Source organism: Ursus maritimus, unplaced genomic scaffold (assembly GCF_017311325.1).
Source record: "Ursus maritimus isolate PB19 unplaced genomic scaffold, ASM1731132v1 scaffold_22, whole genome shotgun sequence".
In the NCBI taxonomy this organism is placed as follows: domain Eukaryota; kingdom Metazoa; phylum Chordata; class Mammalia; order Carnivora; family Ursidae; genus Ursus; species Ursus maritimus.
The window spans coordinates 39,973,537-39,987,525 of NW_024424675.1; the positions used below are offsets into that span (position 1 = coordinate 39,973,537).

Here is a 13,989-nt window from a genome sequence, read left to right on the forward strand (position 1 = left end):
GGGCTGGCCCAGCAGCGACAGTGGGCTCTGTGACTAATGAGCCCACGGCTCTGATGGAGGCTTCACCAGGCCAAGCGGGCCTTGCATCCTAGAGTGAGTGGCATGACCTCGGGGGGGATCTTCATATTCCAGAGTCTGACCCTCTGCTCGGGAAACTCAGAAACTCCCACTTTTTAAGTCACCTGGAGTTGATGTACCCCTCAGAGGTCATTTTAAAAAGGACTCATGAATGGAGGGGACACAGCCGCTAGGGACCTCCTGCCCACGCGGCCCCTCCCTGGTGACAACATACACAGGAGCACGTTATCAAGGGCAGGAGGCCTGGTGGGTCCACAAGTCAAGAATTAATTAGCTGTAGGATTTCAATGTCTAGTCGCTTCAAGCCGGGATCACCTAATGGTAATGATGATGATTTTTTTTTTTTGAAGGTACTTTTGTTGAGAGATGAAAAGTAGGGAGAACAATTTTGTGTTATCAGAAGTTGCCAACTATGAGAGCTGCTGATATGGCCAGCATGGGGTTCATCCAGCACAATGTTTAGATTTGTTTTTGAATTGGGAAATGTCATCTGAAAATCCTCAAGTGGGGTTTTCACTGTAATATCTTATTATCTGCTGGGGGATTTCTGCAGAGCAGCCACGCCTGGGGCTGAGTCGAGCTCTCTAGGCGAGGGGGTGCTTCCAGGCCCCTGTCCGCTCCATATGTCCCAGAGCCCCACGCCAGGTCCCAGATGCAGAGGGCCTCCTGCCTGAGGGAATGTCACAGCCTGCTGGAAAGCAGTGGGAGTGGGTGGCGGGACCCCGCCGCCAGCATTTCTGACTCAGGAGACAGGGACTAGTGCCCTGAAATCTGCTGGTCTGACCAGTTCGAGGTGATGGCTGCTGCTGGTCTGGGCAGCCCTCTGAGAATCAACTCTCCATCACAGCTTTTGTTCCTACAGCTGGAGCCAGACTCTGCTTGTATCTCCCATCTCTTGTGCTTAGAAACATGTGGTCTTTGAGGTCTGCTCTGCACGTAGCAGATCTTACCCACTAATCTGCTGCTTTAATTGTTAAACTTCCAGAAATGTTTAGGGCAGCTTACCATGTCCTTGGTATCACTGATTTATTATATTTTTTAATTTTTGTTCAGTGACAAGTGTTGACAAATTCTACCCAGTGTGGCAGAAGGATATGAAGAGAAGGTATTTAGAAAAGTCCACTCTAGGATTAGAACTGTGGTGGAAGCATTGATGGCGTTTCACAATCTGGTTAAAAGGCACCCGAGGGGAGAGAAATGAAATAACGTGCAGCTGCCCCATGACGATCCTGCTTCTCTTTTTGCTGTTTGTCATGCTTCCTTTCGGTCCCTTTCTGGCTCTCTTGGCCTACCCTTCAAGAGAGGGACAGGTTAATGTTGCTCATGCTACTGAAACCCTGTCGAGGTCTCCATGTTCACAGCAGAATATGCCATCCGGGCTTCCTGTTGGTCCAGAGAGGCAAAGAACACGTTGCGTGTGACTCGGCCGCAGCCGCGTGGAAGTTAATGAAATCCGACTGTAATAACCCTGGAACAGAATGCTGTGTCCAGGGTGTCAGCCACGGTAGGGACAAAAAAGTCTTGGACAAATTTAAAACAGAAATGCCAATGTTTTATTTTTGAAAAAAAATGGGAATAAGGAATTTTCTCTGCGAGTGCATTCCAAATGGTTTCCAACCATGGCTGAATATGAGCAGCTTTCAAAATACTAATGCCCAGGGAAACTTGAAAAAAGATTGACACCTGGGCCCTATCCTCCAGAACTTCTGATTTACTGATTCTCGGTGGGGCCTGGTAATGGGATTTAAAAAAAATCCTCCCAGTGATTTTAATGTGGATTAAAAATCAGGCACCACTATTTTCCGGAATCGAGATCGTTGTAATGGCCATCCTCCACTGTCTCAGGCACCAAGTGAAGGGATATGCAAGCATTATCTTATTTTCTGTTCCTAACACCATGAGGTGGAGAAGTGATGTCTCTTGTTTAAGCTCACACAGCTGCAAACAGGTGAAGCGAGGCCGCAGATTCAAGGGGTTTGTCCAAAAGCACTCCCTGCGGCCATACTTTGTACAGCCTCCCTCTGGAAGAAACGATCTAAAACGCAAAGGATCAAAAATTTGTGCAAGGGTAGTCACTGCAACATTGTTTGGAGTGGAGAGAGAGAAAAACAAAAAAATGAATGCCCACCATTGGGGTAATGGCTGAATGAATAGCATATCTACACCTTAAAATATATTGTAGCTGTCGAAAAACAATGAATTAAAGCCTGTACCCGCTGAATGTGTGTGTAGTCCAGGGATTTGTCCTGGGCTGGGCTGGCTGCACATGTGGGGACTAGCTGGGCATTTCTCTCTTTCTTGCCACCTGGGCTCTTGGTGGGACCAGCGTGGGCTCCCTCCCAGCAGCGCAGTCCCAGAGCACTTGGACTGACCGGGTGGCTAGTTTACCCCAAAGCTGGTCCTGCAAGAGACAAAGGCAGAGGCTACAGAGCTTCTTAAAGCTTAGCCTTGGAACTCCTGTGTCATCCCTTCCACTCTGGATTATTGGTTATGCGGGCCAGCCCAGATTCAACGGGAGAAGACCGCAAGAGGGAAACGTGGATTATTTTGGAGGGTTTGGGGAGAGGAAGGAGGGGTGTGCGTATCTGGAGACTGTCTACCATAATAGTGTAATAGGATAATTTTACCCAACAGAAATCCCCCCCCTAGAGTTTTCGGTGAGAAAAAGCACTAAGGCTTAGACTTCTCAAGGCATACTTCCAAGGGGGCAGAAGGGCAAGGGGTGCTCGGCCACCTGGGAGAACCAGTTTTCCGAAGTCGCTGCTGTATACTGAGAGGCGAGGCCTTGCAGCGCAGGGGAAGGAGGAAGGGAAGTGCCTGCATGGATGGGGTGCAGGGCAGGGTTTCACGGGCAGAGCTGAGGATAAAGAGCTTATTGAGGGAGATGATACACAGCAAGGTTACGGGAGGAGAGAGGAAAGGAATGTTTGGGAAATGAGCTCGATGCCCTTAACGTCTTTTGAAAGGCCTGAGTAAAGGCCTGTGTGCTACTTCTGGTTGCCAAGCTGTAATTCTGCGAGATCAACGCTGGCAGGCACCGCTGATGGCCCATCCAGCAGCCCATCCACGCCAGCCTCGTGTTCTCCACTTGCTGCCCGGAGGTGGTTGACATCCTAGCAGGCACTGGCGTGGCCACGTGACCTAGTTCTGGCCAATGAGATTAAGAGGATGCCTACTTGCACGCAGGGTCTTCTGGGAAAGAGCTCCCTTTCTGTCCTAATAGAAGGGGGCTGGGGAATGGTGCGCGATCTTGGCCTTTTCTTCCTGCTCGTGGATCGCCAAGAGGACCATCACGTGAGCACGTGGTGATGTTGGTCCCACGGTTTCACATCTCGGGTAGCTCTGATTTTTGGCCTTAGGGCTCCCGTTACACTTAGTCCAAGCATCACTATTGGCAAATGCTTCTAGTCTCACTATGTTATCCCATGGGCAGTGACACTCGGCTGAAGTATGACTTTCCAGTCCCATAAAATGATTTCACTTATTTATTTTTTTAAGCAAAGTGAGGCAATTCTTCTTTTTGGGGACAATTGACCAGGAATAGAAAGGGAAGGTGTAATATTTTAGAAACTTCATATCCAGGTAAAACAGAGACAGTCTCCTGTTTCTGAAAAATGATGTGTTCTGCCAGATAAATCGTGCATTAGTCTCTGCTATCCAGTAGCACTGAGGACTGAACAGGTTTTTGTTTTTAGAGCGGGAACTAATGTAATAAATGTAATAGGAAGGAGTCGAAGAAGGAGAAAAATGAGGCATTTTTATTTCTCCAAAGATCAGTGAGGTTCTAGGCATACATACACAGGTGGGAAAATCTCAGATCGTCAGATGACATGACAGGGAAAGCCAGGACTAAAGGACACGCATGACAATGGACTCTGCTTCTAGTTTTTCTTGTCTCCTGTGTTTCAACCCACTTACCCTGTGCCAGCCACTATTCTTATACCTCCCTACAAAGTTAATATTACTATTATTGTTCCCATTTTACAGATGACTCTCTGAGAATACAAATTCCTTGCCACGGTTCCACAGCTAGGGGGTGGCAGAGCCGGGACCTAAGCCCAGGGCTCGTGCGTGTGCCAATCCAAAGTGTGAGTGAGCTCCCATTAGTGTTCTATTGCTGCTGTAACAAACCGCTCCAATTTTGGTGCCTTCCAATAACACAGACATATTATCTTACAGTTCTGAAGGTCAGAAGTCAAAAACGGTCAGCTTCTGGAAGCCCTAGGGGAACATCTGCTCCCTTGATCTTTAGAGCTTCGAAAGGCCCCCACATTCCTTGGCTCATGGTCCCTCCTTCCTGTCAGGGCCAACACTGCAGAATCTTCTAATCTCTCTCTCTCTGTGACATCGGCTTCTATCCCTCTCATCTCCCCCTGCTTCCCCCTTAGAAGGACCCTTGAGAGTACATTGGGCCCAGCCAGATATAAAAGTGATGCTAGAGATAATCCAGTGAATGTCAAACTACAACGACAGCCTTTACGAGCGTCAAATTAAATCCAACCCAGCACAAGTTACTTTCCCCATGTGCTTACCACCTGCCAGGCACTCTTCTAAGTACTTCACATGTATCAACGCCTTTCAGCCTCACGGTGATCTTAGAAGCTTGGTTCTACCAGGAATATCGTTCCCATTTCACAAATGAAAGGACAGAGGTCCAGAAACTTGTCCAAGCTCACACCGCAAAGCCACGGTTCAAATCCAGCATCCTGTCTTCCTACCCTGTCTGACCAGTCCCTGCCACCCCTGCTTTTTAATAAGCCCTCCCAGGAAATGAAATGTTCCTGCAGGGTGATGAACTGTTGGATCGTAGTGGGGAAAATATAGATAAAAAGAAGGAACACAGTCACCCAGAATCCCATTTATCTATTTCTCGGGTGACTTTTCCCTATGTGCATATGTGTATGTATACCCCCCAGCAGAGATGCATACAGATGTGCCTCAAAAGATATGGTCAGAGAATTCTATCAAAAGGATCAAACAAGGCCCCCAGAATCCTACTTTCATACCCCCTTAAAAACTGCATTGAAAATTATAACTTCGTTAATAACCTGGGGAAAACAGCAAGAGGGTGATAATAGGCTGCCTTCCTCATTAAATGGGATAATCACTCCAAAGCGAGTTGCACGGGGCTCAAGTTGTCAATGAATGACGGGCAGAATTCTGACCTCAGAGGATTAATCTAAACTCTTTAGAGATTCTCCAGCGGGTGCCGGATAAGTTGAAAGCAAGGCTGCGGGGAACGAGAGATAAATGCAACCAACCCATGACTCACCAAAATGCGATTCTGTTTCCCTTGTCATGTGTAGGTATTCACACAGCAACACGCTATTCCAGATTGTCGTTCTGTGTTTCTGTAACCTGTTTTCCTCTTTTTAGGAATGCCATATATATATATATATAAAATAAATGTTGGGGAGGAAAGGAGGGAAAGAAGTAGAAAGGGAGGGAGAAAGGACCGTGGGAGGGAGAATGGGGGGGTCTTTCTCAATTCCCAATACTATGTTCTTCTGTTCTTCCTACATACTCCTTGCCCTACAAATAGGGGAAGGATCATGTAATTATGATAGACAAAGTGATTTCTGTAGGGCGTATTATATTCTCAATGCCTCTCAATTTCTTGAGAACAAACATCTACAGTTTATAAATTACATAAATGGTATGATTCTCATTTCAAAGCCTGTGCATCTCAATGGCCAGCTTTTCCCCCATTCTCATCAAAGTCTGCTGCTGTAAATACAATCCATTTTGTGTACATCGAAGTATAAGTTTGACGCACAGGGTTTAAAGGGAGGAAGAAACTTGGGGCCTTTTCTCCTCCAGTGATTGCCAATCCTGACTGTGCGTCAGAATCCTCTAGAAAACTCCCAACCTTAGCTCGTTGTAGATAGAGGCCATAGGAGGGGGTCTGCCATCTAAGCTTTTAATGAACTCCTCAGGACTGATATTGCGGTATAGAATAAGAAATACCTATTTGGTCTTCATCCCCATTCCTGGCACAGACTGCCTAAAACTTATCATATAAATGATAAGAGGCATGAAGACGTCTTTTGTTATTCATAACAAGCCAGCCCCTTTTAACTACCTCTGAGTTTATGTTAATGAGGTGACTTTGGAAAGCCCCTAAGGATGGGGGCCCTGGTTGCCAGGGGAACCAGCCTTGTGATTAGAGGGTTGGAACTTTCAGCCCCATCCCCCACCTCTGGGGAAGGGAACGTGGCTGGATATTGAGTTCCATCACCAACGGCCAATGACTTCATCAATCGTGCCTGTGTAATAGGGCACGCACAAAAATCCCTGAAGTCCAGGGTTCAGAGAGCTGGACTGTGAGGACATGGGGGTGCGGGGAGGGTAGTGTGCCCAGCCAGGGCACCGAAGCTCCATCACCCCCAGGAGCCCTCCTACCTTGCCCGATGCCTCCCTTCCAACCAGCTGTTGCCCAGTTGTATCCTTTTATAATAAACTGGCCATCTAGTAAGTCAAGGGTTCTCCTGAGGTCTGGGAGCCATTCTAGCAAAGGGCTGAACCTGAGCAGGGGCTCATGGGAATCTCTGATTTGTGCGGGTAATCTGAGCACCCTGAAACTGAAAGTGGGAGGCAGTCTTGAGGGACTGAGGCTTCAGCCTGCAAGGGCTGATGTGAACTTTAGGTCGACAGAGTAGGAACTGCATTGAGATGGAAGACACCCAGAAACATCACAGAATTGTTTGGTATGGAAACCCCACACATTTGGTGTCAGACGTGGTGTGAGTACTCGACTATAAAGAGAGGAGTTTTCCCCTAACACGAGGACATTCTAAAACCTCTGGAACCAATAATAGGACTTATTTCCTCATTGCTCAGAAGAAGGAATGGAAGCCCAGAAACTTACAGCAACCATGACCATAAAATAATAACGACAGCTAATACATAGAGCACTTGCTGTGTGGCAGGCACTGGAATAGGTGCTTTATGAAATCCGACGCTTATGTTGTAGGTACTACTGTTATTCCACTTTACAGACAATGAGACTGAGGTTCAGAGAGCATAAGTAACTTGCTTAAGGTCACACAGCTGATGCGTGGCCAAGCCAGCAGTTTGATTCCAGAGTTCTTACCCTTAAGCACTTTGTCTTCTTAAGTTGATACATATTCTCTGCAAAGTACGACCCAGCCACTTTTATGCACTTAATTTATAGTCTTCTACTGCAGGACAAAATAAAATAGATAAGTATATCGTCCCATTTTAAAACTGGCCTATGTGTAGGGAATATTCTGTTGCCTTGTCTACTGTACCAGTTTCTGTGGCGTTCGTAAGTGCTGGGTAATATGTAAATGCTTCATGGACAGGCTCCTTTCCTCCTCTCGGGAATTGTGTGATGGAGGTGTCTTACCCTCACAGGACAGATGAGAAAGCTGACGTTTAGAAAGTGAAATGCCTTGTCCAGATCACACAGCTGGTCCGTTGCAGAGCAGGGACTTTTTTTCTTTTACTTTTTTTTAAGATTCTATTTATTTATTTGACAGAGAGCGAGCACGAGCAGGGGGAGCGGCAGGCAGAAGGAGAGGGAGAAGCAGGCTCCCTCTGAGCAGGGAGCCCCATGCGGGGCTCGATCCTAGGACCCTGGGATCATGACCGAAGCTGAAGCAGACTGAGCTTAACCGACTGAGCCATGCAGGCGCCCCGCAGAGCTGGGACTTAGCCTCAGTCTGTCCGACTCCAAATGCCAACCTCTCAGTGTTCTCACCCTTTGCTTTTGTCTCATCTGCTGGAGGTCCTCGGCCTCTTCCAGCGGTGACACGTACTCGGAAGGAATGGGTGCTGCTCGGAGCTGAACTGTATCCCCCAGTGCCTGTGACTTCATTTGGAAACAGGGTCTTCGCAAGTGACCACGTTAAGATGAGGTCAATTAGGGTGGACACCAATCCAATGTGACTGTGTCCTTATAAAAGGGGACATGTGGGCACACAGACAGACATGCGTAGAGAGGACAGCATCTGGAAGCCACGGAACGCCGGAGGCTCCTAGGAGCGTGGACAGAGGCAGAGAACAGACTCCCCTCGCGGTGCCCAGAAGGCGCCAATGCTGCTAATGTGGTCATGCCGTAGTACGGAGGATTATCCGTGGTGATGAGGACCGTCCCCTAGCAGGGACTACCCGTCGCCATCACTGGGTTCCTCTTCTCTCCTACCTACCCACTTCCGCAATGCCTCATGATCTGTACCTTCATTTTTGTGTCTGTGGTTTTACTTTTTAATACAACCAAACACAATCAAAAGAAAAGACTTGTGGCCTCAGGCACTGTGAGACAACACGTTTCTGTTGTGTAAGCCACCCTGTTTGTGACACTGTCCAGGTCGCCCCAGGACACTAACACTAATGTTTTCAAAGTGAGCCTGTGGCTTCAAGCCTTGCATTTTCTTTTCACCATAAGCAAGATGCAAGATTCACGGACCCTTCCCCACCCCCACCGAGGAGCAGCCCACCTCCTCGGTGTGACACTGACCTTCATCATAGTATGTGATGTCACGGGTCGATATGATCACCGGCATCCCGTTTTGACCACACTCACTCTCAGATGCCACCTGCAACAGAACACGGGGCATTGGTAGTCAGGTGCTTGGGGAAAATCAGAACTCAAGGAAGAACCTCAGGGCCACAAGGTGCATCACCAAATTAAACTTAAAGTCTGTGTTTCTGGAAACTACCCAGCTTCCCATTGCGCCTCAGGAAACCAAGTAACCCCTTCATCTCAGTGAGCCCCACAAACACAGGCGGGATGGACCCCATCGTACAGAGGAGACACCGAACCAACAGGGCCACTCGTCTCATCAGTGGGAAACGAGGCTCTGACACGCTGATCCCTGAACCCCGTGAGGTTCACCGCATGCCACCGTCCTGCACACACAGCAACGTCCCCAGCCCGGCCCTTCGTCAACACACTTGTCAAACACAGGAAGTTCGCTGTTGCTCTCCTTCTGCTCCACACCCTCTCCCTCCATCCTCACTGTTGGAACCTTTTTTCCAATTTTAGGCCACTGCCCTGATTGTTTTTATTCTTGTCATTTGCTGCAGAAATTTAAAAAACTTGTTTCTCACACAGCAGGAAAAATGTTCCAAGAGAGAATGTATGTTACATAATGCTATTGTTAGTAATGAGACCGTCTAAGTTATGCCACCAATAGTTGACACTAATTGGGTATTGATTATGTGCTAAGTACTCTGCACATGGTATTATATTTTGCAAATACCATCGGTAGCGTAATATGTGTGAATAAGGAAGGGCCCAGAGAGAAAACTCCAGTCTGAATGGCAGTTCCTAAAGATGGGAACGTTCTGGGGAAACACAGAAAGCTTTTCCTTTCTTTAGGTTTTTATAATGTCTAAAGTGTTTAAAATAAGCCTGTGTTCTTGGGGCGCCTGGGTGGCACAGCGGTTGGGCGTCTGCCTTCGGCTCGGGGCGTGATCCCGGCGTTACGGGATCGAGCCCCACATCAGGCTCCTCCGCTATGAGCCTGCTTCTTCCTCTCCCACTTCCCCTGCTTGTGTTCCCTCTCTAGCTGGCTGTCTCTATCTCTGTCAAATAAATAAATAAAATCTTTAAAAAAAAAAAAAAAAGCCTGTGTTCTTGAATCTATCATTAACCCTCCCAAGAAATCACAACAAGGAAACATCTAACCTGTGTGACCATTTGGCCCTGAGCTCACGACCGGCATCCCTTGGGGCCATCCTGGTATGCCAATTTGATATCTTTGGCTCACAGAGTTTTTGTTTTCAAGTCTTTGGGATTCAGTTGCCAATATTTAAAAAGCAGGAGATAACATTAACAGTGTTTTCCAACTCCTGATGACAAACCAGACTGGGAACATCTGGATGGTTCCTGTCGGCCAGAGCCCGCCATCTGCAAATGGATCTTTGGTCTCCTGTCCCACGAGGGTCCCCGCCCACCTTCTTCCCTCCCTTTTGTCACTGCCGAGCCCCTGGGAGCCAGAGGCTCCCAGCCTAGGAGTCACTTAGGGGGTTGAGGGACCCCTGATGCCTGAACCCCCACCCAGATGTTGTGTTTCGGTTGCTGTCAGGTGGGGCCAGGCAGCGGGAGTCTGTCTGCAAAGCTTCCCAGAAGGTGTACTCAACAGTCAGGCTTGATACCCACTCTGCAGGCCCTGGAGTTTTTCTGCCCATTTCTTCTAATCCAGCCTTCTATCCTGAGCAGGACTTCTCTAATGATATGACCAATATTAGTTCATAGGGGGTTGTAAACCTCCTACAGGGCTTTTCATGTCCACTGGGCTCCAAGTCTTAAATGGACTCGATTTCAGAAGCCCTGGAAGGTAGCCATGTAGGCTTTCTGCCACTTGGTCGTGAAAGATCTAAGGAGCAGTGGTGGGGTGCCCCTGGCCTCAGTCTCCTAGAGGAAGCGTCCCTATACTAGTAACTTCCCCACCTTGGCTGCACTGAAAATGCGGATGCCTGCCCTCACTCCGACACAAGGGTTCTGATTTATTTGGTCTAGGGTGCGACTCCGGCCAGGTGATCCCAATGTGTAGCCGAGGCTGTGAGTGACTGACCTGATTCTGGGTTTCCCATCCCCAGCGCCACTGACGTTTGGGGCCAGGTCGTTCTCTGTTGTGGGGGCTGTCCTATGCACTGCTTAGCAGCATCTCTGGTCTACCCACTAGAGCAGTAGTCCTGAGCTGTGACAGTCAAAAATGTCTCCAAACACTGCCACCTGTCCCCTAATGGGGGGCAGGCAAAATCACCCAGCTGAGAACCACCTGGTGATAGGTACCAAACTGGCCCCCTAACATGCACCTTGGAGGTCCTTAAAGACACAGGTTGCACAGACTCCCAGCCTTATAATTTTGGATTCAGTAAGTCTTCCGTGGGGCCTTAGAGCCTGCATCTTTAACAAACTCCTGGATGGGTTCTGGAAGTTTGACTACAACTGAAGAACCCACGGGAACAGCAGCACATCATCAATACTGTCTGCGTGATGGGCACCGAAGAGGCCTCTGCTGTCACCCCCAAATCTAGCTACTAGTCATTAATGACCCAGTGACCCTAACTCCACTACCTTCTTAGCGTCTGTCTCCGATTCATTCTCTTGGTCTTCAACTCTTTCTGGGACACTCATTTCGTTACCCATCGTTCCTGCAATGGAGAAAAAAAGAGAAAGAGAAATTAAAACCCAAGACAAACAAAAGTCTTATTCCCACCTATGAAGTGAAGGGCAGGGAACTAAGTTACTGTGGGTGTATTACCATGAGCCCAAATTAGGTCAATTGCTAATATTTATTTTGGAGGATGAGAAAAGGTTCGGGACTCATATTCAGCAGAATTTGAGTCAAATGCAATCCCAGTTTTCAACTGCTGGGAGGAAATAGTTATCATCGTGAAAAGCATATTCAGTATAGATAACATTTTCTTCCCTTTTAGCCAAACACAGCTATGGTATCAAGGAGATTTTAGAATGAGGATAATTAAAATAGTACTTATAATTTTAAGTATTCTCTGATTGTCAAAATTAGAGATCCCTTGTTAAAAACCCTCATAGCACTGGCTTTTTTCTTTTTCTTTTTTGGTTGTTTTTGTTTTTCATAGCACTTAGTGCTACTTGTAATTATATATTTATTTGGCTGTGTTTTCATTCATTCACTGATTCAACAAATACATACTGAGTACCAAGTCTGTACCTTATGCTGTTCGAGGCACGAGGGTTGTGGCTGTGCATTCTCACAGAGCTAAAGTCTGGTGGGTAGATAATAAACAAGACAGTAAGTCCGTCAGCCAGGCCATTTCTGATAGTTCAAGGCAGCATGGTACAGTGGTTAAGAGCACAGAGCCCAAGCAAGACCACCTGGCCTTGAACTTTCTCTCTGCTTCTCTTTGCTGTGTGTCCTTGTGTGAGTTAATTACGCTCTCTGTACCTCACAGGCCTGCTACGAGGACTCAATGATTAATGCTTGTTACGTGATAAGAACAACGTGGGGCTCGGTATAAGGGATATCTAAGTGCTTGTTAAACCCAAACACCTAGGGTTTAACCCAATGAACAAAAGTAAATTGGTAATATAACAGGAGCCAGGCGAGGGGGGCAAGAGGCAGCAGTGTCAGATAGGGTGGTTCTGGAAGGAAGTAACAATGGATCCAGACCGGGAGGGCAAAACAGAACCTAGCTTCAGGGCGCCTGGGTGGCACAGCGGTTAAGCATCTGCCTTCGGCTCAGGGCGTGATCCCGGCGTTATGGGATCGAGCCCCACATCAGGCTCCTCTGCTATGAGCCTGCTTCTTCCTCTCCCACTCCCCCTGCTTGTGTTCCCTCTCTCGCTGGCTGTCTCTATCTCTGTCGAATAAATAAATAAAATCTTTAAAAAAAAAAAAAACAGAACTTAGCTTCTGTGTGCCTTCCCCAATACACTGTAAGCATCATGAGGCCAGGGACTGTCTTTACCTGCCATTGTATCTTCTGTTCTCACCAAGGTGTTTGCATTTACCAGGTGCCAATTATTCGTTATTGGTGGGAGGGAGGGAATAATCATTGATAACTCCCCCTCCCCTGGCAGGCGCTGAGCTAGGCGTGTGCCCACATCATTACTAAGCCTCTCGAGAGCCTTGCTTTAATAATAATGCTAAAAGTTAACAATTATTTAGCACTTGCCTGCGCTGTTTCCCAAGCACACTCCCTGTGTCGGTTTATCGAACCCTGCAGCACCCCTGTGAAACGGATGTTGTCATCATCCCGTTCTAGATATGAGGACGCTGAGGCTGAATTACTTTCCAAAGGTCACCCAGGTAATGATGGCGGAGGCAAGATTCAAACAGGCTGCCTGCGCTCCTAACCACTGGAATGTTCTGCATATTACTACCTCCCCTTCAAAAGGAGGGCATTAGGACCCCAAAACTCACCCAGGAGAGACATCCAGGAAATGCAGAGGGAGGCTTTGACCCAGAGGATGCCTGGTCTCAGAAGTAAGGCTCTTTCAGAACTTCCAGAGACCGGCAGCCTTGAGACCTAAAAGTTTCTTTTTCACACACACAAATAATGTATGTTTGGGGAGCCGCGGGCTCATCAACTCTGGTAGCTTTCAGAATACAAGCCAGGAAGTTTGATTTTTGGTAGAAAGCAGCCCATGCATCTCCAAGGATTCCCACGGGCCTCTGACCCATGGTATGAGGTTTCATGCCCTGGTAATAGACACGCTGAGTCATCAGAGATTTCAGAGGCCAAAAAAGGGTCATAGATCGCACCACCTGCTCTCTTGGGGGAATTTGATAGATAACAGGATCCGGGGATTTTATATGTTTTCTAATCATACCAGGTAATAAAGCTGAGCACTTGCGGACACATACAGGACACTAGTTATTTTGCAAGACTTCCTATTTATAAAATCCATGACATGCGTACTTACAATAGACCATCACTTCCATCTATAAACGCGGCATCATGAATGTAATACTGAATCCTCAAGACTGGGTGGGCAAGCAACAGCTGTGGGACAAATCTGCCCGCTGCCTATTTCAGTGTGGCCAGTGTGCTAAGAACGGGCTTTACATTTATAAATGGTTGGGAAAAAATCAGAAGAAGAATCATAGATTGTGACACATGAAGATGATATGCACTCCAAATTTTGGTATCGATAAGTAAAATTACACGGGGAGACAGCCACGCCCATTCATTCATGTTTTGTCAACATGGGGCTGTTTTCACGCTACAAAGGCAGAGCTGCAGAGTTGAAACAGAGACTAGATGGTCTAAAAAGCCTAAGATATTTACTATCTGGCCTTTTCCAGAATGTTCATCAACTGCTGCTGGAGATCACCCTGAGTGTTAATATTCCGAGTTTGCAAATAAGGGGATTGAGGGAGCTGAGAGACCAAGTGTTGGCGGTAGTTAGACTGACCAGGATTTGAACCCACTGTGTATAAAAATAATGAT

The 13,989-nt window shown here is 47.4% G+C and overlaps 1 protein-coding gene across 1 annotated transcript in view; it reads right to left on the bottom strand.

Moving 5' to 3' along the window:
• BCAS1 (brain enriched myelin associated protein 1) overlaps positions 1 to 12,511 on the bottom strand; it is an 85,030-nt gene extending 72,519 nt beyond the window's left edge. The window contains exons 1-3 of the mRNA XM_040637870.1: positions 12,505 to 12,511; positions 11,129 to 11,205; positions 8,561 to 8,639 (exon numbers count right to left, since the gene is read on the bottom strand). Of these exons, the coding sequence (XP_040493804.1) occupies positions 8,561 to 8,639; positions 11,129 to 11,205; positions 12,505 to 12,511 (163 nt within the window). The remainder of the gene's footprint in view (positions 1 to 8,560; positions 8,640 to 11,128; positions 11,206 to 12,504) is intronic.
• Between the last annotated feature and the right edge of the window lie 1,478 nt (positions 12,512 to 13,989).